Below are 27,936 nucleotides of genomic sequence, written 5' to 3'. Positions count from 1 at the left end.
AGGAGCACCCTTGGAAATTCTGTAAATCTTCAATTACCTCCTAGTACATACACTTTAGCAGCACTTTTAAATTTCTACTTAGTTTCAATTCATATATTTATTAAGTGTTTTGTTATCATCAAGTTAACTCTGAATTTATGTCTACAATTCTTATAGACATAAATAGGGGGAGATTGTTAGGAATATATGTGCATTAGTTTGATGATATGTTTAACAAAACACTTAAGTAGAAGTTTAGTGTTTGTAGCCTCAACGGATAAGACCACTTTGGCTATCCGTTGATGGTGCAGCTTTACTTAGAAATAAGTCTAGTGTTGTAGCACATTTCAGTCTCTGTATTTAAGATATAATTCTTAGAAGTTGAGAGAAAATAAAGTCATGTTGACTACTAGAAGATATGCAAATAGGAAGGCCAATTATAAATATTTCATGCCTTGTAATTTTGTATAAATGAAGTGGTATCAACGGATATCTTAAAGACCTTCAACGGATGAGAAACAAAGCTTCAACGGATGTCTCTAAAGCTTCAACGGATAGAGCTTCAACTGCTAACACATCAACGGATAAAGCCATCAACGGATGAAGGCTTCAACGGATGTTCTGTTAAATAGCAGTTGATAAGTGGTAGTTGTAACAGCAGACAGAGGCACATGGGTTGACAGAGATAACTGAAATGTGGAAGCCTAATTTCAGGAACATCAGAAAAAGCAGCCGTTCTACTCTAGTACAAAGAGGCAATAGTCAACAAAGTACTTGAGTGATATGGAGAAGAAACAAGTGGAGAACTTATTTTATTATTGTATTTTTATCTTTGTCTTCACTTGTACACTTGGTGATATATAAACCAAGTAGCAGCTAGTAATTAGATAAGAATTTTTTCCAGTGCTGTTTAGAAAAATCTTGAGAGAAAAATTATCTAGTTTGTACTAGGACGCAGCTGTGATCAACATCTAGAATCACAGATTTTCAGAAATACCATCTCTGGTGGAACAACAATCCACCAGAAAAGTTTTTAAGGTCTGTTGTGTTCTTTACATTAGTGCTTGAATATATATCTGTCTGTATTAGCTTAAAGCAATTCACACACTTGTTTATCTTGAACACAAAGCCTTTAAAACTGCTCAAAACTTGAAAAAGTTTTGAGATTTACATTCAACCCCCCTTCTGTAAATCTCATTGTTAGTCCACTAGGAATAACACTTAGTTCCGGCGAGAAAACTCAATCTTTGTTGTTAACAGATTCCTCCGTCAACATTAACTCTTGTCAAGAACTTCTTCATTCCAAATACATGTTCCTTTTTCGAAACCAAAGTGGGGATCAATTAGAGCCGGCCTGCATTCAGCTTTCCTGTAAGCATCTCTCTCTCTAAATCGCCGAGCAATAACATAAATTTTCCATCAGATACAGCTGCTACATAGTACTCTGAGATTGGCTCTGTTTCTCCATTAAATTTTGCAGCCTTAAGGTCCCAAAAAATGTCAACAGGTTTACCATCCAATATGAAGCGCTTAGAGCCATGTTTCCTCCAAAAATACCAAGGCTTTGATTCAACCTTACATGTATACTGACTCTCTCCTTCCAGGCCTTTTATTGATACAAAGAAGCCATGCACCAACAAATGATTGCACCATGTGACCGTGATCAAGCGACACTGATCTGCAATTTTAGTTCGATAAACTGACATAAATACAGTTTGGCCTGACCTTGCTACTGCAACAAAATCATCCATCGTCGGGATGAAAAGCAAGCTGGAATGCCAACTGGATTGAATCATAGTCTAACTGATTGGGTTTTTTTAAGAAAAAATGAACTACCTAGCCACCTAGATTTATTATAGAATGAACTGTATTGTGACTGAGTGTATTGGAAATAAAGGCCCTCAATATCACTATTTGGTATTGAATAACCCTGAATATCACTTTTAAAAAATATGGTCACACATGTCACTCCAAAACGGAGGATGAGGTTCTGATTTTGTTATTAAAAGAAAACGTTAATGCGTGTGTCATTTTGTTACTTTATTTTTATTTTTTTAACCTCTGAAACATGTTTTCAGTTCATGTTTTTGTTGTAAAAACAGGAGTTCATGTTTTGTTTTCAAACAAGAACATTGTTTTCATTTACGTTTTTAGTGTTTTTAATTTATTTATTTAGATAATGTTATATCTTCAAGCTCAAAACTTTATTTTAAGAGATATTTTATCGTATTTTATTTATATTTGTAATTATTTTAAAATTTTTAAAATCTAAATTAAGAACTCGTAAACCCTAAAATATTAAAAAGTGGTCCCTAATTTAACAATTTTTAATATTTTAGGGTTCACCAGTCTCTTCTGACTTTTAGTAAAACATGCACCGATTTAGGGTTTAGGGCCCCAAATCCGAACATTAATTATTAACTGTTTTTAATATTTTAGGGTTCACTAATTTAAAAATATTTAAATATTTATAAATATCAATAAAACATGAACAAAATATCTCTTGAACTAACGTATTAAGCTAAAAAATATAACATTATCAATTATTTTTGGTAAAAAAAATAAAGAAATGCAAAACGAAACTTGAAATGAAGTTTCCCACAAAACCATTATCTCAACCTGCATTTTAGCACTAAAAAACAATGAAAAATGTTGCCCACATATACGTTTTACAAGTAAAAAAAATGAAAAACGAAACGCGAAATCGCGTTTTTGATTTATAGAAAAACGGATCCCGAGACCCCGTTTTGAAGTGACATTTAGAGTCATATTTCCTAAAGTGATATTATGGATCATTTTACCCTAAAAAGGCCAACACCTGTGTATTGGCAAGGGCAAGGGGTCGGGAAAAGGGTAGTGCCTAGACCTAAAAAATTGGGTTGGGATCCGAAAAACCAAACCGAAATCTATGGATCCGAGATCCGAAATATATAATCCGATAATTATCCGAAAACCAAAATAAACCGATCCGAAAATTACACGAACCGAAAATTTAACCGAAAATGATCTGAAATACTAGATCCGATTATAAATTGGAACCGAACAAAATCGATTCATATAATTTCCGAACCGAATATGATTCAAAATAAACAAAGTTCATACTTAAATGTATGTTATATTCGTTATAATTTAATTATTTAATTATAAATTAATGTAAAAGTACATTATATTATATTAAAAGTACTACGTTTAAAAAAAGATATTTTTTTAAGTCTCAAAACATGAAAAAATAAATAAATTATGATCTGAAATATCCGAACCGAATTTTGTCCGATTTTTATCCAAATTTCATCCGCTTTTGATCCGAATTAGACCCGAACCGAATCACATCCGATCAGATCCAAATGGTTTCTAGTAATATTATAATCCGGGTGTGAAACCGATCCGAAATAGATCCGATTTGAAACCGATCCAGTTATTCGATTTGTGAGGTCTAGTAGCGCCTATGTGTCTGGAAATATTGACCCAACATATCACTTCAATATCACTTCAAAATAGGACATTGAAAAGCTTTTAGTAAAAAACCATAAAACCCTGCATCTTGTAGCGTGTAACCCTTTTTTCTTTTTTTTTTAATGTGCATAACGCTCCATGATGTAGGGTTTTTAGCGTTTTACACATAAATTTTGTTTAAAAAAAATATTTTTAAATCCAAATAAAAAATTGTAAAATCGTGCAATAATAAAATTTATTTAAATTGTTTCTAAAATTCAAAAGGAAATTGATAAATCTTAAAATGTTAAAAATTATTAAGTTAAGTTACACTCTTAAATTTTAAAATTGTTTAATTTAAATTTTACATTTTTGGTTATTAGGGTTTAGGTCCCTAAATCCTAAATCGGTGTAACATTTATTAATTTCTTTTTTCATATTTCTAAAACACAAAAGGGAATTGACAAAACCTGAATGTTAAAAATTGTTAAATTATGGTATACTCTTAAATTTTAAAAATATTAAATAAAAAGAAATATCGAAAATGTAGCATTAAATGATGTTTAGGGGTCTCTAAACAATATATCAAAAAAAGTTTAAAATAAAAAAAAACAAAAACATACAAAACGTTACATGAAGTAACGTGATGGACTTTGAAAAGTAAAATAAAATGTAACGTGATGGACTTTGAAAAGTAAAATAAAAACATAACAAAACGCTAAATCGTATAACGTTTTGGGTTATTTTTCAAACACTAAACAATGTAATGTGATGAAATGATATTTTGGATTATTATTTTCAAAATAACATTCTGAACTATGTTACACCCAAAAGTAATTTTGGTCTATTTCTCGGAAAAAAGAGATATTAGTAACTAATTATGAATTCGGTTTTTTTATTATATGTCATAAATACAAAATAAACATGTAAATTTACCTAAAATTATAAATTGGACACACAATACAAAAACGTTTCATGAATAACATACCAAATTTTTTTGACGTCATTCTTGGATACACATACATTAAAAAAAAATCAAACTTCTCCTTTTACTAAACAAAAATTTACTACTCTTGTTATTTATTAATATAAATTATAAATTATTAATACCAATTAATTAAAAATCTAACTAATATAGTTAAATTTTCAAATTAAAATAAAATAAAAATTATCAAAAATTATCAAAAATACTATTTTTTCTAAGTTTTTTTACGATTTTACTATCTTCTAATTTTTTTTTGCAAAATACGGAATAAACCAAAATTAACCAGATATGTGCAATTAGTTAAATGAAGTTTTTTTGGTAATATTTGAGGTTGCATGTAATTGAACAAACTCGTCAAAAATTGCATCGAGTTGATTTCAGTTGCCAAAAACCGTATTTTTGTAAAAAAAATTGGAAATAATATTTTTGCAAATGATAAAGTATTTTTGTATTTTTTTTAAAAAATACACTATATTTACAAAATTATTTTTATATTTAGGTATTTTTCAAAAAAGTCCTAAAAATTATCACATTATATAAAGTTAAGTATAATTTTTAAAAAAATATAAGCTGTTAATTAAAATATACGCAAGCTTAACTTAAGAGCCCATAAACCCTCAAATTCAGCGGTGCCCCTGTAAAATCAATGGCAGCGCCCTCAAATTCAGCGCCGGCAGAGAGGAGTGGGAACTGGTCGGAACTGCCACCGGAGCTTCTAATACCGATTCTTCAGCGTGAAGGTGCGTTTCTCATGCTGAGTGCTCGCAAAGTGTGTAAAGCCTGGCATCGTATCTGCTCCGACCCAGATTTATGGCGGGTCTTGGACTTGAGGTGTTCGGGTTATGGATATGGGCCTCCTCTCGAAACTATGGCCCGTCAAGCTGTGGACTTGAGTTCTGGAAAATTACTTGATTTAACTATTGCTTTTTGGGCTACTGATCGTTTGCTTCTTTATATCTCACAACGGTGATATTTTTTGAAATTTTTCAATATTATATTTTTATTACAATATAATGTTTCGATTGCACGTGATATTAATATCGTTATGCTTTAATTTTAGAGGTCGGTCAGGTACAAAAGATATTTGTAGCATACCAGTAGGATTTTTAGTATGCATGCATGCATGACAATACATTTTATACGGTGCTAACAATCTTTTGTCCTTGACCATCTCCCTAATGTTCATACATGTTTTCTTATGAAAGTTATTAGTTGCGGGTGAAGTGATATGCTACATTTTAATTTAGTAAATAGTTAGATTTGTTGATGCATAAGATATGTTATTAGACAAGTGTGGCTCCTGAATTGCTCCTATGAATCATAATTTATTATAACAGCAAATTGCATGACTTTTTTAATGAAGTACCAAGCAAAGTACCTAGTGTTGCTTCCTCTCTCTTGTTCTTTTTGTCTCCCCTGATTTTTGCTGCTCTTGAATTTGAGTGTTGATAACAGATGCTAAATGAAGCACTTGGCTTGAAATGCATGTTTATATAGTTATGAGTTATGACGTATGAACGTAGTTAGCCGTCACTGTATTGGACGAAATCTCTGTCTGGAATATGAATGTTCTATTTTGGATTTTGCGGATTTTGCTTGCAATTAGTCTATTGGCAATAACCAAATAGATGTGACATGTATCTTTGGTGGTGACAAGTGTATGCTGACATTTTGGCCTTCCTTTTTTCCATGTTCGAAGATCAAGTCAGCTGAGACGTCTACATCTCATATCTTGTGTTAACTTTACTTATCCAGGATTGATCGAAGTGGTCAAAAGACTTCCATTATTGGAGGAACTCCATTTTCACCGCATTTTCATATCTGGGCAAGTTGTTGAAGCTGCAGGGAAATGTTGCCCTCAACTGAAATCATTCAAATTGCACTCACTTAGAAAAGGGCAACGTGTTCAGTCTAATGAGGAAGCTGAAGCTGTTGCAAAAAACATGCCTGGACTACGGCATTGACAGCTCGTTGCAAATACAATGGACAAAGAAGGCTTGCAGGCCATTCTTGATAACTGTCCTCATCTTGAATCCCTTGATATACGCCAGTGTTATGAGCTTCAACCTGGCGTACGACTAAGCCTCGCTGAGGAGAGGAAGGATCTCAGGCTCACACATGACCCCCTCATGTATGATGCAGGACAGCAAGCCCAACTATGGGACATATATTAGGCTTTGGAAGTCCCTTATAGTATTTATCTTTAAGAGTTTTGTTAAGTTTTGATATATGTAATGGAATCATTACTGAATTGAAGGCAGATTTTATTGTTATTTCAATATATTGAGCTTAAATAATTTGTCTTTTTATGACAGTTAACAAATTTTGTGTCAATTGCTTACAATTTTTTTACCACTTCTTAGCACAGAAAATTTAACACCAAGCATAATTCTACTGAAATTTGAATTCTAATGCTGATTGCAAAATAAACTTCGTGAAACTGATGGCTGATTCTCAGCAGAAGACATAAACCAAGAAGTGAAGTGGCTTATTTTAACTTGACATCAACAAATTTCATATTATTTACTAACTTTTAAATTGTGTGATTTGTTTTAGAATCTAACTCAAATTAACATGCGATAAATAACTAATCTTTCTATGATATCAATATAACAGAAATTGCTTATTTTTAGTGCCTGTTTAAGTTCCTGGGAAGTGCAGGAACTTGTAATTATAAAATATATATACACATGTATATATATAGTTATAAGCAAATGTGTTATGTCTATTTTTGAGGATGGGAAGTGTGAATAACTAAGGGGGAGTGGATAAGTAACTTGTTATTTTAACTTCCTTTATTTTTGACACCCAAACAAGTGTATCATAAATAAATTCCTAGAAAGTTCAAATTCCTGAAGAAAAGTCTGCATACCAAACAATTTCTTAGTCTTAATAAACGAATAATTTTGACAAATTAATAAAATTTTACGGTTCTATATACATTTATCTATTTGACTGAGGTTTAATTGTGAATTTACATCGATAAAAAATAAAGAAATTCAAAATATTACAAATGGAGATTTAATTAAAATGTTACCGAGGCCAGTACAGGGTAAACAGTCCTCAAGCCTTAACACTTAACAGGTTCGTCACTGTGTGTGTGTGCTGTGTAGTTTAGTATATATAAACATCTACATGCATTTTCTTGCTAAATACTTCATGTGTTTTGTTTATAATTGCAGATTGTATTGATTTCAAGAAAAAAATGCAATCTTTTTTGGGCAAGATTCGAGTAGTCACCAGGCATTTACATAAGAATGTTGATTACATATCAGATAGGGCTTTTGCATCACTTTCTCCAGGAGGGTCTAATCAATTCACTTCAATTGCACTTCCTGCTATGACAAATTGTTCTTGGGTTCGATTTTGGACAAGCCCAATTTCCAGTTCTTGGTCTGCCTCGGTATGAAATTAGACCGTTTCTTTACTTTGTTGTTGTGAATGTTTATTACCCCTTTTCCGATTGTCGAAAAAGATTGTTGATTTTTGTAAATTGTCATTATATGTTGTAGTATTCCGAAAGAGTATGAGTTTAGGCCTTAGGGATGTTGCTTACTTGGTTCTTGCAAATTTGTTTATGTTTGTCCAAAGGATTATTAATGAAAGGTTATTAAGACTTTACGAGACTCAGTCAAGCTACTCGGGGAACATTGTCTTAGAGCAAGTCCAGTGATGATGCTAAAATGCGTATAGCTATTGCTACATTTTGAAACTAAAAAGTGAATTTTGATGTTAAAATAGAGCTTTTGCTCCAATCTATAGTTTTAAAATGACACCAAACATATCTAAATAAAGCTATATTTCAATTTCTTTATGTTAAAGTGCATAACTATGTTTGTCACCATTACATTATTAATTTATTTATCCACTGTTTATTGAGGTATTTAAGTAGACAAATTAATCAAATGTTCTATGTGATTAATGGACGTGTCTTCATATTATGCATGATTTTGTTTATTTAAAGTAGAGAGATATCAATTTGTGACTCACTTTTGTTAGTTCTGAGGAGTTTATTGTAATGGTTATTGAAGAGGTATTGCAAGTGAATATTTATGAGCATGCGGTTGTAGGTTAGTTTTTAAAGGGAAATTTACAAATTCAGAGAATTGACGGGAGGAAAGAAAGATCAGATTAGGTGATATAAAGAAGATTTTTTTGTAATGAATAAGATGAATTTAGAAAAGGAGCAGCCTCAAATGACTTTAGTTTCAAGTCTTTTGACTGTCATGCCGTATAAATCATCTCCCAGTCCTAGCTACATATGCTTATAACATACTGCAGAAATAGCTTCTAATACGGTCCTGGTAGAACTGTATCATTTAGGCTAAATTAACTCAGCAACTCCGGTTATTGCCTATCTTATATATTTTTATGTAATTGAGTTAGTGTCCTGTTTATGTTTTAGCTATGGTCTATGAGAGACCGCATTTTATCATAGTATAAAGGCTACATGTCTTTCTTTAATTTTCTTGTTATTTTGAATGCTAAAGTATGTCTTTTGTATGTGCCGGACCAGATTCCAATAAGTATTTAATGCTGCACAGATTGTTATTTGAATTTCTTTTCGAAATTCCAAGTACTTATACTATTAGTATTCTACAGAAATTCTAACCAAAGTTCCTTTCAGTTGGGGGCCATGAAGTCAACTATTCTCAGTAGGTGCATCACAACGATAGGAAATTCTGACTCGTCTTTAAAAGATAATCCTGCTCCTCTACTGGATGTAGTCCCGCGCATCAAGTTCAAGAGACTTGACAAAACAGCCAGAAATATTGTGCAGGTATGAGCAATCTAATTGTACATTTTGTTTTTTGTGAAGACAATGGAGAAAACCTACGTAATTGAAAGGTGTTTCTTTCCTTTTGTATTAGAGTAAAAAAATAAATGTACATCGCAGATTCTTGACCAGGAAGCAGTGGAGGAAGTTAAAGCACAAAGAGAGATACCTGAAATAAAGCCTGGTCACATTATTCAGCTTAAAGTGGTAACAAATGTTCTTAGAGAGGGACCTGTGTTGGTCATTTATATATGCATAAATACTAATAGATTACGTGATCCTTGGCGGATTGGGGGTATTTACATCTAAATTTTGTTATGGTTCTTATTGTCATAGGAAACACCCGAGAACAAGAGACGGATTTCAACCTTAAAAGGCATTGTTATCGCTAGGCGCAACGCGGGTCTCAATACTACTATCAGACTAAGAAGGCTGATAACAGGAATTGGAGTTGAATCTCTCTTTCCATTGTAAGTTTTCCGCTATTGTGCATATTGCTTCTTCGGTACTATTACTTATAAAACATGTTTTCCAAAGGCTGCAACAGATTACGAGAACCTTCTGGAAGCTGCTTTAACCATTATAATGATTTTATCGAGTTTTGTTAGTAAGGCGAAACCTACTCCTGCAGAAGATGCCTACTAATATACATCGTTTCTCCGCTCAATGTTAAAATACTTCGATTACTCGTTTAGAAATAAAAAGTTTTGCTTACTCATGCTCACCTCTGTTGGTACATGTAATAACAAATTTTATATGAAAAATGGTGAATTGTCAGTATGTTAGATTATTCTGTAACATGTCTTAGATTAAATTTTTTGGTTCTGCATCACAACTGCACCATTTTCTTTTCATCATATCTCATGAATTGACTTTATTGTCAATTTAAGAGTTGGTCACAAAAATTTTAGAAATGTAACTTGTATCATGAGGTGTACCAAAATTTTAAATTAAAATGGTCTTATAGGTACTGAGTACTAACTGGTCTGCTTAAAAACTTAATGTGGAATTCGATGTGTGAAGTCAGATATGGGCTCTCACCTTAAATGGTCAATGCATAACTGATTGTATATTTACTTGGACAATGGACATTCTTGTTGCTGCAAGTCTTTTGCTTGATTACTTGAACCTTTGCGTACATTTGTTTACCCCAAGTGATTGATAATTAATAGCAGAAACGATTTTTCCATTTGTCCTTCGATTGCAATTTTTCTTAGACATTCTTTCAGATGATGACTGAAATGAGTGGCTGATGCAGGTATTCTCCTAATATAAAGGAGATAAAGGTGCTGGACAAGAAGAAAGTGAGGAGGGCCAAACTCTACTATCTCAGGGATAGACTAAATCCACTTAAGAACAAGTAATATTTGCGCCTCCAAAGCTGCTATTAAATTGTTCAGTCTTTTGGGTGAGAGGCTGATTGTTATTAAAATGTTTCGCCAGCTCACAATAACGTCCTAATCTGTACAATGATCTTATCTAAATAAATCGATATGAGTTTTATGGTTATATCGAGTTGTAAAGAATATTTTCTGTTGAAGCATTGATTTTATTTTTGTATTGGATGGCTTATCAGTTACAGGGGATGTTGAGAAATTTGTATAAGATACTAATTTCTCTTGTTGGAGAAGCATGTAGTTCACAGAGGGACACAAATGCACTTGATTGACCACAAAAATCCCCAAGAAAGCCAGAGTTTGAACAAAACTGAAACATCAAGGTATATATCAACAGCTTAAAATCAAGTAACTAGAATTCAACTTGGTGCCTTCATAAAAACCAAGGTAGAAATTTAATTAGCAAAAAAAAACCCCAAGGTAGAAACTAAATGCAACCTTATGTAACACATTTAATAAATAAACAAATACTAGCAAATAGTCATAAATGAAACTCTTTTACAAACCATAAATTCACTTTGAACATGTACCAAACTCTTTCTAATTTATTTTTTTGTTAGTAATTTATTTTTTAATTATTTTTTAGAAAATAGTAAAAATGAAAATGTTATCTACTTGAAATTGTGAAAGTTGATAGAATGGGATATGAGGTTGAATTTGTATCTTTATAAACACAATAGATACATAGGTCTTGTAGATAGATAAAGAGAACACACTCACTCACACAAATAACACAAATACACAATCTCTTTGTTTATCTCTCCCAAATCTCTCCCACCTCTCTTATTTTCTTGAACCAAAAATGGCGATTTCAGCTCTCTCTTCTTCATCTATAAACCTCATAAACCCTTCAAACCCTAACCCTAATTTCGCCCTTTCATTCTCAACCTCAAAAAAACTCATCCTCACCTCCTCTTTTCTCTCCCACCCATCAACCTTATCCGTCCAATTTCAAACACCCACCACCCCTTTTTCCCCACGCGCCACCCGGTTAACCGTACGCGCCGCGCGTGGGAAATTCGAAAGAAAGAAACCCCATATCAATATCGGCACAATTGGGCACGTTGACCATGGGAAAACCACTCTTACTGCTGCTTTGACCATGGCTCTTGCTGCTACAGGTGGCTCTGCTCCTAAAAAATACGATGAAATCGATGCTGCACCTGAAGAAAGAGCGCGTGGGATTACTATTAATACAGCTACTGTTGAGTATGAGACTGAGAGTAGGCATTATGCTCATGTAGATTGTCCAGGTCATGCTGATTATGTTAAGAATATGATTACAGGTGCTGCGCAGATGGACGGAGCGATTTTAGTCGTTTCGGGTGCTGATGGACCAATGCCACAGACTAAAGAACATATTTTGTTAGCCAAACAAGTTGGGGTTCCGAATATGGTCGTTTTCTTGAATAAAGAGGATCAGGTTGATGATTTGGAGTTATTGGAATTGGTTGAGTTGGAAGTTAGGGAGGAGTTAACTAAGTATGAGTTTCCCGGGGATGATATTCCTATTGTTTCGGGTTCAGCATTGTTGGCATTGGAGGCGTTGATGGAGAATCCAAGTATTAAGAGAGGGGAGAATGAATGGGTTGACAAGATTTATGCTTTGATGGATAATGTTGATGATTATATTCCTATTCCACAGAGGCAGACTGAGTTGCCATTTTTAATGGCAATTGAGGATGTTTTTTCAATTACGGGACGTGGGACTGTTGCCACAGGTAGGGTTGAGAGAGGGACTATTAAGGTTGGTGAGACGGTTGATATTGTAGGGTTGAAGGATACGAGGGCTACTACTGTGACTGGAGTTGAGATGTTTCAGAAGTTACTTGATGAGGCTTTGGCTGGTGATAATGTGGGATTGTTGTTGAGAGGTATTCAGAAGATTGATATTCAAAGAGGGATGGTTTTGGCTAAGCCTGGATCGATTACACCTCATACCAAGTTTGAGTCGATTGTGTATATTTTGAAGAAGGAAGAAGGTGGAAGGCATTCCCCTTTTTTCAATGGATATAGGCCTCAGTTTTACATGAGAACTACAGATGTGACTGGGAAAGTGACTGCTATTAAGAACGAGAAGGATGAGGAGTCGAAAATGGTTATGCCTGGTGACCGTGTGAAGATGGTCGTGGAGCTTATTGTGCCGGTTGCTTGTGAGCAAGGAATGAGGTTTGCTATCAGAGAAGGAGGAAAGACTGTTGGTGCTGGAGTTATTAATGCCATTATTGAGTGAAAAACTTCTGCTAATGGTCTGCACTTTTGGGTGATTCCAAGTTTCAAACTTTTGTTTCTTTTTTTTTAATTAGTTTTGCCTTTTGTCTCTTAAACATGCTGAATCCAATGTTACATATGCAGCAATGAGTTTGGTACTAAATTCCATAGTTCTCCGTTTAGTTGGATCATACTATTTTCTTGTCAAATTAATTTGTTTAAGCTTCCTCTCTTAAATGTTAGCTCATATACTGTTGTTTATCTACTTTAAGATACTGCTTTTTGCGTGAAAGTTGTTTAACTGTACAACATTGCCCCGTGGAGGACTTATAAATTGGGAGTGTATTAAACATGGAAAGCATTGCTTAGATGCATATTCAATAGGTCACCAGTGTGTCTGCACTGCACATTGCAAATTAATGATTTTAAGGATCTATCATTGCTACTTGCTTTGTCGAAATCTGGCTACTTAATTTCAATTTTTCACTTCTTTCCCAGTCAGGGAAAACTAGTATCCAGTGTCAGCATTTGTAAGTCATATTTGTATGCATTTGAATTGTGAGCTATATGTAAAACTTTCTGGATGTCACAATTTGATTGCAATTTTCTGTCAGATAATGATAAACACCACACAAAAACAATAGTATAATTTCCCCTTCCCTGTGTGATTGTGGTTTCTGTTCAGCTGTATAGTCTATAAACAGATGGCTTTATAATATGGGCGTACATAAGAAAATTAATTGTATGCATCTGTTTTTTCTGGAGGTGCTATAGACTTGCTTGTATTGAGCTATCCTATTTATTGTGACTTTCGGCCAGACAGAGGCTAGATTTGCTGTAAGTGTCTTATAGGATCACCAGAATTACATTATAAATGAGGTCTATCTCATGTGCTTAAGTGATGAACATACTTTTAGGACTGTCCTGGTCATGTCTTCACTTATTTACTGTTAAGGTCTTATTCACCTGTGCCTGATTTATGACTGAAGGCCGCGGTATTAAAATATACTGAGGGTCCCTGTGGGGGTCTGGCACGTGATCTGCCCCTGCATATCAAATAAGATAAAACAACCGATTAATAGCCTACAGTTATGTTGTGAAAGCTGATGGTTTTTATCATAGAATATGTGAATTCGACTCGTGTCTAACCACTATTATATTATTGTCTTCTCTATTCTTTTATATATGTACACTACAATTGTTTGAAATTGGCTAGTTTTCTTGTAGGAAATCAATAATTTCGGCCAAGAAATGCAGGACATAAGATAGGATGTTCATTGTTCTATTATTTTATAAAGCTAGGTTGCTATGTAAAGCTCCTGGTTTACCAGTTGTATGTAGTCAATTATAAAATAAAATTATCAATGCTTCTATCTTTGATAGGTTACAGGGGTGGTGTACAGTTCTCTCCCCCTCCCTTTCTTTCGAATTTTCTGGTTCCTCCACTGCTGCATTTATTTTTCATTTTGTGCTATACAGTATTACAATTTCATAGGGTGTCTTGCTTGTTGTCTCTCTTGTTTGGTCATTTTAGCATGACAAGTATGGTCGCTTCAGTGTCAGCTTAATTTGGTTCTTTGTTTCAAACACCACAGATGGCATGTGAAGGATACACTAATAAGTCTGGGCATATACCATTTTGATTTGTGTACGTATATATCTACTCACTAAGATGATGTGCCATGGACCGTGGTGAGGTTCTAAGAAAACTATGACCAGGGGGGAAGGGGCTGGGAAGAGAGGCTTTGTCACTAGGCTAATGTTTCTGTGCATCGTTTTTAGTTGATGGCCTCGTAGGACGCATAAAGTATGTTGTATGTATGTTCTGCCTCTAGATCTTGCATATACTTGCAGTGAGCGCCTGAATTTGAACTATAACTAACTTTGACTAGACAGGCTGACTCCTTGTTATTTGGTTTTCTTATTTTTCAGTGTTATCCATTTACCCTGCGAAAATTAGATATACTTTTACTAACAAAGGGATATTCATATACATGTACTGCCATATGTGATGTGAGGTTTAAACATGTGTAGTTTTACTGCTTTCCCCATTCATGTTGGACTTCAATATCTCGACGAGCTTAGTCAGGTTGTGCTTTAATAGTGTTAAGAGCTTATGCAGTGATGTGGTAACGAGTGATGTGGTAATGGACCACTGGGTTATGCCTCAGCCGTGGCAATAACTGTCACTCTGCTTTCTGCGCAAATTAAACCCGAGTAGAGTAATTTGCTTGTCTAAAATTTAGGGTAGATGGTCCAAGTTTGCTTATTCATTTTTTTCCAAAGAAGATATGATCTTCATTTGCTTATTTACATGTTCAAGAAGAAGCTTTAGCCTGTAAATCCCTGCATGTTTTTAATCTTTTTGCAGTTTAAGAACCCTAGGTTCTCTTCATATTATTCCATGTATAACCATTGCTAATGTTTCATCTTGAGTTCACTTCATCCAAGCAACTATTTCAAGTGCTGAAGTTTGTGCAACAAATAGTTGTGGTGGTGTGCAAGGATATAGAACAACAGAGTAATCACTAAACTTATTAAATTTAACAATATTCTCAGAGAAACAATCAAAAAGAGTAACAAGGTTCTGGGTTTCCTTAATTATTCCCAATTAATTTGAAAGTAAAGTAGTGCTGTTGTTCAGAGGGAAATAAAAATAATAACTCGGAGGCTGCTAAATCATACTGTAGTCTCTAAAAAATATTAGTTGGGTATTATTACTACTTGCAAAATTATGCTATAATAATAAATTTCTAATCATACCTTAAAAATAATTCATGTATTTTACAACATAGAGACAGAATTTAGATGACTACAGTTCTTCCAACTCATTAACTAAAGGAGGAAACTGTTTGATACTTGGCTGCTGCTAGAACTTGAAACAGCTGCATTCTAGATTTGCTTGAGACATTCGTATTAGAGTGATACCACTTGGTAAGACTAGGAATACAAGAGCATCCAGAGCATTCATACAACTTTTGACTTTGTAGATGTACATTGTTGTTGATCTCAACAGACATTACAAGGCTTACTTCCATAGGGGAATCAATGAACTTTGTGATGATGCATCCTAAGATAATGTGTCGAAGCCTAGGGCCTTACGCCAGCATCCACTGCGCTTTTGGTGTCTATTCGTGCAGCACTTTCAATGACTGAATAAAGTGAATTAAAACTCAGACTCTGGGCATAACTCTTCTATATTCGGAAAAGGGTGTCACACATACTAAAATATGGTGGATAAGATCAACTGTTGAGCAAATGCAGCACGCTGTACCCGCTCTCTGTAATCCTGTTCTTGAGCTTCATCTAATACAACTGACTTTATGCTGCATAAATCATAATGGAACAAAAGGTTAGGAATTAGGCTTCTATCACTCCTAACACAGAAAACTGTAGCCTGCAGGCTGAGTGAGTTCCTCTTTCTACAAATTAAAACCGACTTATCGCTACATATATAAACGAGCAATGTAGTTATAATTTTCAGAAATTTATAACATGAAGACTTAAATTATCAAAATTAATAAATGAAGACTTAAAAAGAATTAGCTCTAAAAAAAATTAAAGGATGGGAAAAGATTGTAGACAACCCTTATGGAGAATCTTCAACAAAAACTTCTCTCAATTTGTACCACCAACCACATCATGACTACTCTTCCTTTTATGAAGAGTAGCTGGACTGTACTGTGCAGAATTATAACTTCATCAATATTTAAAGCTCGTCTAGGAAGAACTAGAGCATTATAGATTGAGATAGTTGAAGATCATAATACTGTTGATAGCAGTCATCTGTACCAGCCTAAATTTACTACGGTTTTGCTAATTTAATTATCTCAATTTAGATTTAGCCCTGAAACCGGAACCAGTAAATGTTTTAGCATCTTTAAGAATTTATAAACATGGACTTCAGGTTCCGAATGGCCTATGATAAAATACCCGCTGCGAGCACAAGAGAGCTAAGAGAATTGCATCAATAGGCAGAAGAGCTAGTACCTTGTAGCCTCAGAAGTGGTTGAATTGGAATTGCAGGATATATTTGCATTCACCTCTACCTTAGTTTCTGTACTAGGTAAAGGTATACTGCATATAAATGGTGAGAGGAGGGGGTCAGGTACATTTTCTTGCATATTGTCTTTACCATTCATCATCGGTTGTAGACAATTATATGAGTTCATTTCTCGCATGTTCTTGCTAGGCACCATTGAATTGTTACTCCATGAACCCGATTTTTGGGACTTTTTCCTCCGCTGCAAACCAAAAAAAATAATCTTTACACATTTACTTTACTGTATACTATAGTCAATATGATGTTATGAGGTGCAATAGAAACCTCCACTAAATGAGCATGTTGAGTTGTGAAATGTGATGTTGCATCTTTCCCCAGATTTGCAGCACAAATAGGACAAACCTGTAAAACAACTATGCACGTGTCAATTTTGAAAATGTTCGTCAACATTGCCCTGGTAGTAGAAGTTTACACTTTGAAAATATGAACCACTTTGCTGAGATATCACACTAGTGGGAAAATAAATGTTTTTAATTTTAAAGATTAACAAGGCACTCAATACATTATACAAATAGGGAAGTAGTTATTAAATTTTGAATATGATAAGCACGATTTTGTAACACAAATATGCATCAATTTATAGATCATGTCCTGTCTCTGTAGAACTTCTTGATCAACTACAATGACAGATTAAAATCTGCATACATAAACATCAGGAAACGAAAACTAAAGAATGCAGAGTACAACAAACAACTTGCAGTACCGCATTTCTTAGGTCAAAGCAGTGTTCTTCCTGCAGATGGACACAAATTGCCTGGACTTCAGTGTCCACATAACAGAAGGGGCAAGGAAACCAAGCTCTCATATCATCATCTCCCATATCATCTGCAATCAAATGATCCTCTGTTCCATTACTAATTACTTTTAATCTAACTAGGTCACAAGATCAATCTAACGAGTCGATAGCATGTAACAATTCGAAACATGGCAACAAAATTATCTTCTGAACTACAAGAACATACATAAATGAAGCAAACCAATTGAGTACTAACTATAGAGTAGAGACTAGAAAATGAACTTAGCTACTGGGCATTATAAAGATTCAAACCTAAAAAGGATCAAGAACTAAAACTGATAACTAACATCAAATTTGCAATTCTATGCAAAATCATTAAAAAACATAAGCTACAACTAATCAAAGTCTTAAAATTTTCAACAAGCAATAGTAGAGGAAGACACTTAACAGTAAAAACTAGATCTAAAACAAAAATAAATCAAGAAAATCAAGAAGTGTGAAAAAATATACCTGAGCTGTTAAGATGAGCAGATTGAACTGCAGAATAGTTCTTAGCAGAGTGAACCCTTGAAGCCCAGAACTCCATCTTTCCTCTAAAATTCCCTAAACACTAAATTTATATTTACATTGCAAGACAAGTAATATATTAAAACCACTTCACTAAGTTAAATAAACAAGAACTTTAAAGAAAAAGACACTGTTTCTTTCTCTCTTTTTTTACTTGTGCAAATAATAAAAAATTCTAAAGAAGAGACTGATGGGATGTTGCAAGTGATTTGATATGTTGAAAAGCTTTACTTACAATTATTTATTGTTATATAATACTCCCTCCGTCCCATTTTATATGAAACACTTTCCTTTTTTTGAATGTTCCAAAAAAAATAAATTTACCATTTTTATCATCTATTTAAGATTATCTCAACCAAACATTCATATAATACACTTACTTTATCACCCCACTATCTCTTTTATGAGGTTCAGATTTAAGTCTACATTAATTTCTTAAAAACCGTGCAAGTCAAAGTGGCTCATTCAATATGGGACCAAGGGAGTATAAATAGAAGTAAATGTAATATCTACATGGGGCTGGCCATTGTAGAAAAGCAAGCTTCGTGAACACACAACAAGCTAGTCAATACATTGTTGACACGTGGCAAATGGATACAGTTGAGAATAGAGTCATCCTCTTTTTCTTTACAGTCATTGTTGAGTAGGATAAGCCTGGAAGCATTTGCAAGTTGCTGCCTTCCAGTTTTTTCTTGTCTCTTTTCAAATTTATTAAGAATGGTTATTATTTTATTTTAACAAAAAATCATACGTAATACTAACTTTTCTAAAGAAAAAGTTTAAGAATGAAATTAGTCCACGTCTTCAGTCACTAATTATATTATATTTGAGGCTCTATGACCCAATTACTTGACTTTCTTAAAGAATAATAGAAAGTATTCCATACATGCTAAAGCCTTCCTGCATTTCTGATAATAAGATACGAAAACCGAATTCGAGTTCATTTCAAATTTTCGACTGTAGTATAAACGTGATCCTATTACGGTCAAGATTGTAACAATTAACAGGTGCAATTATCTTTTCACGAATATAATTGATATAATAAATTGATATGAATGTCGGAGCAATGTCACTCCATTGACGATTAAATTTTTAATTTCAGATTCTTCCTGTCATTTTTCACACTAAATTTACCCGCTAAAATTTTCACAACTGATCGATTTGTCGACAATCGTTTAATATGGATGATCGTCCAATTTATTATTCGTAAATTCAAAACTTGGCAGAGAGAAGACAGAAGTCAGCAGAGTCAGCACAACATGTGCAATAATAGTGTAAAAATCAACAAATGTTGCCCGGTACTGCTAGTCTGCAATGATGAAAAGCTCTGAAATGGACAGAATAATGTGGAAAAAGGAGGACAAAAATTGTGAAAACGCGGTGGACAAAGTTGCTTCAGCGTCAAGTATCATATACATTAAATTATTTTAAGTGAAAGCTTATGGTGATGGACTCAGGACGGTAATAAGCTACAAAGCACCATCAATTTTTTGGTGGGACATTATTAATCAATAGTTAAATTAAACAAATTAACGAGTCGCACTCACACAATCAACATCAAGCTGCCCTCTCCTTACATTAGTCGACTCAATTTTTATTTTTAATATTATGCTTTAGCAGCTTCTCAACTAGATCCTGATCAGAGATGGATAAAAGGCCCAACATGCCACATTTTTACCGGGTCTTAAAAAATTCAGGCTTTGATCTGACAGGGTTTTGACTTTTGACCGGACCGGATCGGACCGGATTTTTTCTAATTTAAATTGGATTGAGTTTTATTAGAGATCCCGAAAACTACATATTTTAGCAATTAGATCATCGTAAAAATGTATTAGTTTACATGAAATATTTTATGAAGACATTATTTCGTTGAAAACATTTAAGTTCAGCAAAAAATAAACATGTTTATAGAATAATATGTTTTATCATTATTATCCAAATATATATAGTGTATTTACTATATCTTCTTTCATTATTTATGCAATGAATATATAAATAATATTATTAATCACAAATATGTAAATATATATGTGTTTAAAATATTATTTATATTTATAATAAATGTGAATTCATAAATATATAAGAAAATATATTAGAATAATCAGATTTTAAACGGGTTTTTTCGGGTTTTTAACGGAGCCAGGTCGTGCCGAAGCCCGGGCTTTTAACCGGGCCGGGTTTTGCCTAAAAATATATGGCCCGTCAAGGCCCTAAGCCCGGGCCGGGACCGGGTGTGGTTTTGACGGGGACCGGGCCGGGTTTGACTGGGTTTTGACCGAATCAGGTCGGGTCAGATTTTCGAACCCGAACTTTTTGTGCATCTTTGGTCCTGATCCTGATATATACAGTGTTATTAATTTTAGATTAAGCATAAGAACTAATATAGTATTTTAATATTTAGAATTTAGCATTTAACCAAAAATGAATTTTTTATACTAAAGTAACATGTAATATCTTTTTTTTTTCTTTTTTTTTGCTAATTAACATGTTATATTTTGGGTTCATTAGATTTACTACCTTTATCCCCGTGCAATGCAAGGATATCTTATAAATATTTTATATAAAATTTTAATATTGAATTAAATAAATTTGTTTTTTGAAAAAATTATAAAATAACATCTGTAACTCTATTTAGTTGCTAAAACTTATTTTATTAATATTTTTTTTTATTTTAGTGGTCTTATTATTTTTTGCTTAAAATTTTATATCTTTTTAATTTTAAAATTATTAAATTTATACATATTCACTTAATATATTTACTATACCATATACAATTAAATTTTTATTTTTGTAGTTTACTCCAATTATGTATAGGATATAATACAATATTAAGATAATAATAGAAAATATGAAAATTTTCTAATTATCATAAATAAGTTGATAATATTATTTTTATTAGTATTAATTTGAATTTATTTACTTTATTTGCTTTACTCATAAAATTTATATTTTTCGTAATTTTAATTTATTAAAATTTTATATTTTTAACTCTATAATTTTCAGATGGTGAATATTGTAAATTTTAATTTACTTTCTCTAACTTTTTATATTAAAAACTTTTTAATAAAAAAAATTTCGGTGAATTTTGGTGTGACTTCCGATTAAACCGAATTCTTCTTTTATACAGTATGTCTACTACTTTTATTATATAAACTATCTTTTTTTAGTATATTTTTTTTCATTTTAATGACGCATGTGTATATAAAATATTTAAAATTTTGCTTATATCTTGTTTTTACACCTAGTATGTTTTTTGATTATTTTTGATGTTTAGTTATTTTTTAATATAATATTTGTTTATTGTAATATTTGGTGTATTAATTAATAAATATAATTTATTTGTACATTTTTCAGTTTTTTTGTTATGTATTTGTTCTTCTTATTTGTTTGTTTGTATGTTTCTTTAACTTTTTGAAATCTGTTTGCAATGCACGAATATCTTATAAATATTTTATATGAACTTTTAATATTGAATAAATTAATTTATTTATTTGAAAAAATTATAAAATGACATCTCTAACTCTATTTAGGTTCTAAAACTTATTTTATTAATGTGTTTTTTTATTTTAGTTGTTGTATTGTTTTTTGCTTAAAATTTCATATTTTTCTAATTTTAAATTTATTAAATTTATACATATTCACTTAACAAATTTATTATATCATATGCAAATAAATTTTTATTTTTGTACTTTACGCCAATTATGAATAGGATATAATACAATATTAAGATAATGATAGAAAATATAGGAATTTATAATTATCATAAATAAGTTGATAATATTATTTTTATTAATATTAAATTTGGATTTATTTACTTTACTTACTTTACTCATGAAATTTATATTTTTTGTAATATTTAATTTATTAAAATTTTATATTGTTGACTATAATTTTCAGATGGTGAATATTGTAATTTTTAATTTATTTTTTTACTTTTTTATATTAAAAACTTTTTAATAAAAAATTTTGAGTGAATTTTGGTGTGACTTCCCATTAAACGTGAATATTTTTTTATAAAGTATGTCTACTATAGTTATTAACTTTTTTTTAAAAAAAATTACAACTTAGTGTTTGTTGTGATTTTTGTATTTCTTCTTTTTTTAGTTAATAAGTATTTAGCATTTATTGCAAATCTAGTATATATATCATTTTTTGGCGTTGTTTGTTTTTGGTGTTTAGTAGTTTGTTTCTTTTTTTCAGTTGATTATATTAATTTTTGTATTTATTATTTATAATTTTTCGAAATACTAAAATTAATTTAACTCGAAAAATTAGAAGGGAGTCGAAACACAAGTTGCGCTCCCACCCCTTATTAGAGAGAATAATGGAAATAGTTTTGAGACGCGAGAGAACGTCCAACGCTTCCGTGTCTAGTTCCCCAAAAGTAGAGAAGGCAAAGGGATGAACGAATAACCATGGTCAACGCAAATTCTTGAATACTTCTTTTTTTCTTTTCCACCGCATTTAGCAACGCCACCCCAGGAGCCCATGAACTCACTCCCCCACCAGCAAAAGGAGAAATACCAGTCGCATCCAGACATGCATCTTTACCTTGGGACCAACTGAACAACAATAGATCTGCAGGTCTGAGTTCTTGCCCAGCATCCGAAATAAATCCCAAAGCAGTCTCCTTACGCATAGGAACACTAACCTTGGAGCAGATATCCACCAGAATGTCGCGCACCAAATTATGCCTGAATTTCACACCTACATCACTTGAACAGTGAACTGCGTGATCGCCCTACTGGTCCATCTTGTGAACATTACAACTCGGACACAAGGTGCCTTCAGTAAACAAAGGAATTGCAAACCGATAACATAATATCGCCGAAAATTGGCGTTGGTTCATCCTTTGCCCCAACCCATCAATAGGGATGGTAAACAAGAAATCCTGAGCATGAGGAGCGCGAATGCAGCTCAGAATATAGATCTGACGGGGACTCGGCACATAATGAGAAGCAAGACTGGTCTCAATGACATCAAAATAGCTCTTTGCCAAAGATTTCGTCAATTTGGAGACAGGAGAGCTAGTGGTACCAGAGAGAGCATTCGCACCACAAAAGACCGAGAAATCATCAAGAGCACACTGAAAAGAAAAGAAGAACCACACGATGTGATACTTGAACTCGACAAAATTAGGAATTTACAATTTTAATCTTGACGACCTTACCATCTTACCGTATCATCTAAACTCCTTACACCAATTATGTATAAGATATAATGCCTACAAATTCAATCTTTCTATCAAATTTCCTCTTTTCCAAAAACAATAATGGGACAAATATAGCGCAATACTAGTTTCTAATTAGAAAGTCATAATTCCAAAGGCCGGAGAGTTTCCTCACGAGTGCCCTCTTCACATTCATAAGCAATGCATCAAGCCATCTGCAGCATATTTGTTTGTTTGGACACTGGAGAGTACTATTCTACTCATTTTTTTCTGATTTAGCGTGACATGATATCCTTCTATATCCAAATCATAGTTGAAAAACGATTAGGCAAATTCCGGGTTGATATGCAAATTTTGATTCCAGACTTTTAGTGCCACTATTTTATGTCCTTTATCTGCACAATTGTTCAATATGAGTAGACAACATAATGCATCTTCTAAGCATTTTCGCCCAGAGTTTTTTTATTCACATCTTTAAATTAAAATCGTTCTAAACGATTAAAAAACCAGAGTTTGCTTCAGTGTCATGTTTTTGAATTGTTGATATCATATAAGAAGAAAACAAAAAGTACCAACCCATTTGTAAAAGTTAGGTTTCTATCCAGAAAACCGAGTAATAGACCATTCAGACATCATTTTCTAGCTCTCTAGCTACATTTTTCCCTCGGCCAATAATCTAACAGAAGATGCAGCCACAAAAGCTGCTACAAGACTGCTATTCCTTTTATATATCTATAAATCTATCTGTTTATGTAACTAAAAAGATTTGACTACTGCAATATGATCAAGAAGAATCCAACTGAAGTAGAAGATGCGCACGAGCTTGAAATTATCAAGTCTGTAGCACAGGCATGGCTTGGTCACTCCACCTGTCCTAGTCCTAGGCCACTGGATACATTTGATTCCCACTGGTTGAAATTCAGTAGAAGGTTCTCTCGCTTCAAACTCGAATCAATTAAAAACAAGAAATCAGGGACGCACAATTATGAGGGTGGAAGTTGGGATTTCTCGCAATCACTTTGGGATTCTTATGAGATTGTTGACGCGTCCAAGAAACTAGAGGCCGTGCTGGTGTTAGATCATCAGTTCTCCGGATTAAATCAGACTGATACTACTGTCATCCACAGGCCCAAAGAAAGTATTAATAGCTTAAGAAACTTGATGAACAGGTTTTCATCCCGAAGGTTTCATGAAGATGATGTTCCTCAAATAGAAGATTACACTCAGTTTAAATGGAAGGATTGCTGAACTGATGTATCCCGTTCACAGTTTCTTTGTTCTGTCATGACTTATTGTTTTTAGGACAAAATCAGAAACTAATGTATACTAATATGCTGCTTCCTTATATTTGAAGATAATCAAGCATAACAGACTTAAACAGTACAATACAGTGCCAAGATATGGTATCTTGATGCATTATTTATATGAATCTGGAATGAAAATTACTTGTGCAATACATATAAATCCTCTGGCCCTTTGATCACCCTAATACCCTTTGAAGGTTTCCCACTTGGAAAGCTCAAAATTCTTGTGCTTCAACCTGATAAATCCATCAGCTTCTTCATCAATACTATCTTGATGAACTTCAAGTCTTCCATTCTTCCGATCCACAACTTCAGTAGTAGTATCATGCTCCGCAAAATGAACTCTGCCCTTGCGAGCCTGTGGTGCATGACCACTGGCACTAATTGTGTCATGCTCCGCAAAATGAACTCTACTCTTATGAGCCTGCGGAGCATGCTGATGTGTTTGGTGCTGGCTATGCATGCGGTATGGCGCTTCGCCTTCATAATTCATGTTGTTGAACTGACCCTGATTCGAGTACTGACCAAGCCTAGGCGAGACATAGGTAATAGGAATTATTGGTACTGCACTCGGAACATGAGTACTGTACTCATTCGAGTTAGACCTGTTCCAACCATTATATGGTTGGTAGCTGGCATGATTTTCGTCGAAAGAGCTTGAAAACATGGTTGAACTGTGTTCTTGCTTAATTTGCTACCTTATTGCTCTGTGCTGAATTCCTAAAAATGGAGGTTTGATATATAGGCCTTAACTTTTTCATATATTCGAAGATGATAAGCTTTGCATCTTATTCTTCCCCCTCTTTCTATGGTTTATAATAGTGAATATTCTATTGAACATGTGTTATCTTGCTGAAAGAATATTAGAAGTCGGCAAGTTGAGATTAGGGCTGTTAATGGATCGAATATCCGATCCAATCCGAGAGCCAATGGAGCGGATATGGATCACTTAAAATAAAATCCGATCCGATATACATAGAATATGGATTTAATAAGATCCGATCCGAATATATATATATATATATATATATATATATATATATATATAGAGAGAGAGTAAAGTTTTATGGAATCCACCTTTAATTGGAGTCCTCGGAGTCCATATATGTTCTACAAGTAAAATATAGCTTAAAATATTGCAAAACATATTATTTTTCAACAAACATCACTATTCTATCAAAAATCTTGTAGATTGCATATATTTTATAAGTAGAACATTGCAAAAATATATATTCTACAAAACATGTTTAGTTTGCAGAATATAAATGTTCATGTTGCAGAACATATTGCAGAACATACATATTGTACCGTAAATATATGAGATTTGCATAATTTTGTTGAAGTTATGCTATTTATGTAACATGTTTTGTAAAATAACATGTTTTACAATATATTTTATTTGCAGAACGTAGATGGACTCCGAGGACTCCGATAAAAAGGCGGACTCCATAGAACTCAGCCCTATATATATATATTTACATTGTTAAATTAGGGTTAGGTTTTATGGAGTCCCGTGTTTCATTGGAGTTCTTGGAGTCCCCATATGTTCTACAAGTAAAATATAGCTTAAATTGCTGCAAAACGTATTATTTTTCGAATGATATTCTACAAATATCACAATTTTATTGAAAATCTTACTAAATGACATAGATTTTACAAGTAGAACGTTTCAAAATATATTATTCTACAAAATATGCTTAGTTTGCAGAACATAAATTTCCATATTGCAGAACATACATATTGTACTTGTAAATATATGAGATTTGCATGATTTTATTGAAATAATGATATTTGTGAAACATGTTTTGCAATATAACACGTTTTAGAAGATATTTTATTTGCAGAATATAGATGGACTCCGAGAACTCCAATTAAAAGGTGGACTCCATAAAACTTTACTCTGTTAAATTAAACTATTCTGAAAATATTTTATAATTATAGCTAAATTAAGGAAATCTGAAATTATTTTGTTAAATTAAGCTAATGTGGAAAATTCATTTATTATTATTACATTCAATTCCGTTGTTTTTCATTCTAGACAAGAATAAAGTTTCTGGTGAGAAGTCCTTCTATGTACGCAGTACGTTTCATTATTAACATTATACGAAAAGTCTCTCCGGCTTGTTTTTGAAAAAAAATGAACCTGACGTGAATCGAACACGCAACCTTCTGATCTGGAGTCAGACGCGCTACCATTGCGCCACAGATCCAATTGTTATATTAAAATTCTTATGTTACTTTATTGCTAAGATTGTTAACCTCTGTATTAACTTGAAACTTGTACCCCAAATTTTTTCACCCGAAATATGAAAAATCAATTTACACTCCTTAATTCGGACTTTGACATCCAATACGTATCCTTTTTCGAAATTTTATGAAATTGGTCATGGGTAAAATTGAAAATTGAGCAAAAAAATTAATCAAAGTAATTATTATATTTTTTAAATAATATTAAAAAATAAAATTTTATTATAGCAACTATAAAATAACAATTTCTTAATTCTTAAATCATACTGTTAATTTTAGATTCAATTTCATTTCATATCAATAATTTCTAAATTTTTAAAATTCTGCTAAGATTAAATTTAAGCATATAATCTAAATTAATGATAAAAAATTCATTTCAGTAGAATTATAAATATTGACATTAATACGAAATTAGTAATATGATTTGAAAATTTAAAATTTATATGAGAAAAAGGAACATCACATTAACCATATATGAGGTGAAACAAGTTGCACCACTAGGTATAACCTTTTTAGCCTGTTTTAACATGTATTTACTGAAGTACTTCTGTACACATGAATACATTGAATATACTATCTTTATTTTGGAATATAGATATGAAATTGCTTACGTAATTATGTATAAAAAGAAAGTAAAAAAATTTATGAATGAAACATCAGAAGGGGAACGGTTATCAAATTACAATATAGAATCACTTTGAATAAGTAAACTGTAGTTTAACCTGATTTAAAGACCTGATTTATATCAGACTAATATGATACTCCTTTTTCTCTTAAAAAATTCAAGTTTTTAATATTAATTGGAAGATATGAAATTTACATTAATTATTTTTTTGCTAAATTTCTTATTTTGTTCCTACCCAATTTCATAAAATTTTGAAAAGTATTGAATGTTTAAATATAAATGAAAAAGATGCAAACTGATTTTTTTAATAATTTTTAAATTGAATGTTAAAGAAAATTTGAGGGTATATAGAGCACCTAATTTCATTTCCGGTAAAGCGACCGAAACCCCTGCTTTTGCCAGTGGTTTATTGTGCCAATACCTGTAGTACCATATCTGATGAA

At 32.6% G+C, this 27,936-nt stretch overlaps 6 protein-coding genes and 1 non-coding gene across 7 annotated transcripts; 4 read left to right on the top strand and 3 right to left on the bottom strand.

The window, feature by feature from the left end:
* Positions 1-1,322: 1,322 nt before the first annotated feature.
* Positions 1,323-1,730, bottom strand: LOC141699705 (uncharacterized). The gene has a single exon (XM_074503558.1). It carries the CDS (start codon positions 1,728-1,730, stop codon positions 1,323-1,325), a length of 408 nt encoding a protein of 135 aa, XP_074359659.1.
* A 3,260-nt stretch (positions 1,731-4,990) lies between these two features.
* LOC141699707 (F-box protein SKIP19-like) lies at positions 4,991-6,379 on the top strand. Its single transcript, XM_074503560.1, has 2 exons — positions 4,991-5,362; positions 6,096-6,379. Exons 1-2 carry the CDS (start codon positions 5,043-5,045, stop codon positions 6,358-6,360), a joined length of 585 nt encoding a protein of 194 aa, XP_074359661.1. The 5' UTR covers positions 4,991-5,042; the 3' UTR covers positions 6,361-6,379.
* Positions 6,380-7,416: 1,037 nt separating this feature from the next.
* LOC141699706 (uncharacterized) lies at positions 7,417-10,733 on the top strand. Its single transcript, XM_074503559.1, has 6 exons — positions 7,417-7,480; positions 7,579-7,799; positions 9,024-9,176; positions 9,294-9,380; positions 9,510-9,643; positions 10,432-10,733. The coding sequence occupies exons 2-6, from the start codon at positions 7,602-7,604 to the stop codon at positions 10,535-10,537; spliced, it is 678 nt and encodes a 225-aa protein (XP_074359660.1). The 5' UTR covers positions 7,417-7,480; positions 7,579-7,601; the 3' UTR covers positions 10,538-10,733.
* A 525-nt stretch (positions 10,734-11,258) lies between these two features.
* LOC141699709 (elongation factor TuB, chloroplastic-like) lies at positions 11,259-13,008 on the top strand. The gene has a single exon (XM_074503562.1). It carries the CDS (start codon positions 11,373-11,375, stop codon positions 12,801-12,803), a length of 1,431 nt encoding a protein of 476 aa, XP_074359663.1. The 5' UTR covers positions 11,259-11,372; the 3' UTR covers positions 12,804-13,008.
* A 2,511-nt stretch (positions 13,009-15,519) lies between these two features.
* On the bottom strand, positions 15,520-18,359 carry LOC141699708 (protein DEHYDRATION-INDUCED 19 homolog 6-like). The gene is made up of 5 exons (XM_074503561.1): positions 18,091-18,359; positions 17,548-17,669; positions 17,109-17,186; positions 16,772-17,025; positions 15,520-16,107 (listed from the first exon to the last, which is right to left on the bottom strand). The coding sequence occupies exons 1-5, from the start codon at positions 18,164-18,166 to the stop codon at positions 16,005-16,007; spliced, it is 633 nt and encodes a 210-aa protein (XP_074359662.1). The 5' UTR covers positions 18,167-18,359; the 3' UTR covers positions 15,520-16,004.
* A 5,738-nt stretch (positions 18,360-24,097) lies between these two features.
* On the top strand, positions 24,098-24,565 carry LOC141699704 (uncharacterized). The gene has a single exon (XM_074503557.1). It carries the CDS (start codon positions 24,098-24,100, stop codon positions 24,563-24,565), a length of 468 nt encoding a protein of 155 aa, XP_074359658.1.
* Positions 24,566-26,759: 2,194 nt separating this feature from the next.
* TRNAW-CCA (transfer RNA tryptophan (anticodon CCA)) lies at positions 26,760-26,831 on the bottom strand. Its single transcript has one exon. It is a non-coding gene; the product is annotated as a tRNA-Trp (tRNA).
* Positions 26,832-27,936: the final 1,105 nt, after the last annotated feature.

This window comes from Apium graveolens, unplaced genomic scaffold (assembly GCF_009905375.1).
Source record: "Apium graveolens cultivar Ventura unplaced genomic scaffold, ASM990537v1 ctg1091, whole genome shotgun sequence".
Classification (NCBI taxonomy): domain Eukaryota; kingdom Viridiplantae; phylum Streptophyta; class Magnoliopsida; order Apiales; family Apiaceae; genus Apium; species Apium graveolens.
The sequence above is the reverse complement of the archived record's forward strand: the minus strand, read 5'-3'. Positions and strand labels throughout refer to the sequence as shown.

Excerpts from the sequence above, each read along its gene's own strand:
- LOC141699705 (XM_074503558.1), bottom strand. The coding sequence starts at position 1,730 with ATGGATGATTTTGTTGCAGTAGCAAGGTCAGGCCAAACTGTATTTATG.
- LOC141699707 (XM_074503560.1), top strand. The coding sequence starts at position 5,043 with ATGGCAGCGCCCTCAAATTCAGCGCCGGCAGAGAGGAGTGGGAACTGG. Across the intron at positions 5,363-6,095 it reads CTTCTTTATATCTCACAACG|ATCAAGTCAGCTGAGACGTC; the intron begins GTGATATTTTTT and ends CCATGTTCGAAG.
- LOC141699706 (XM_074503559.1), top strand. The coding sequence starts at position 7,602 with ATGCAATCTTTTTTGGGCAAGATTCGAGTAGTCACCAGGCATTTACAT. Across the intron at positions 9,177-9,293 it reads CAGCCAGAAATATTGTGCAG|ATTCTTGACCAGGAAGCAGT; the intron begins GTATGAGCAATC and ends TGTACATCGCAG. Across the intron at positions 9,644-10,431 it reads GTTGAATCTCTCTTTCCATT|GTATTCTCCTAATATAAAGG; the intron begins GTAAGTTTTCCG and ends TGGCTGATGCAG.
- LOC141699709 (XM_074503562.1), top strand. The coding sequence starts at position 11,373 with ATGGCGATTTCAGCTCTCTCTTCTTCATCTATAAACCTCATAAACCCT.
- LOC141699708 (XM_074503561.1), bottom strand. The coding sequence starts at position 18,166 with ATGGAGTTCTGGGCTTCAAGGGTTCACTCTGCTAAGAACTATTCTGCA. Across the intron at positions 17,187-17,547 it reads GCTTTGACCTAAGAAATGCG|GTTTGTCCTATTTGTGCTGC; the intron begins GTACTGCAAGTT and ends GTTGTTTTACAG. Across the intron at positions 16,108-16,771 it reads ACCACTTCTGAGGCTACAAG|CATAAAGTCAGTTGTATTAG; the intron begins GTACTAGCTCTT and ends TGATTTATGCAG.
- LOC141699704 (XM_074503557.1), top strand. The coding sequence starts at position 24,098 with ATGATCAAGAAGAATCCAACTGAAGTAGAAGATGCGCACGAGCTTGAA.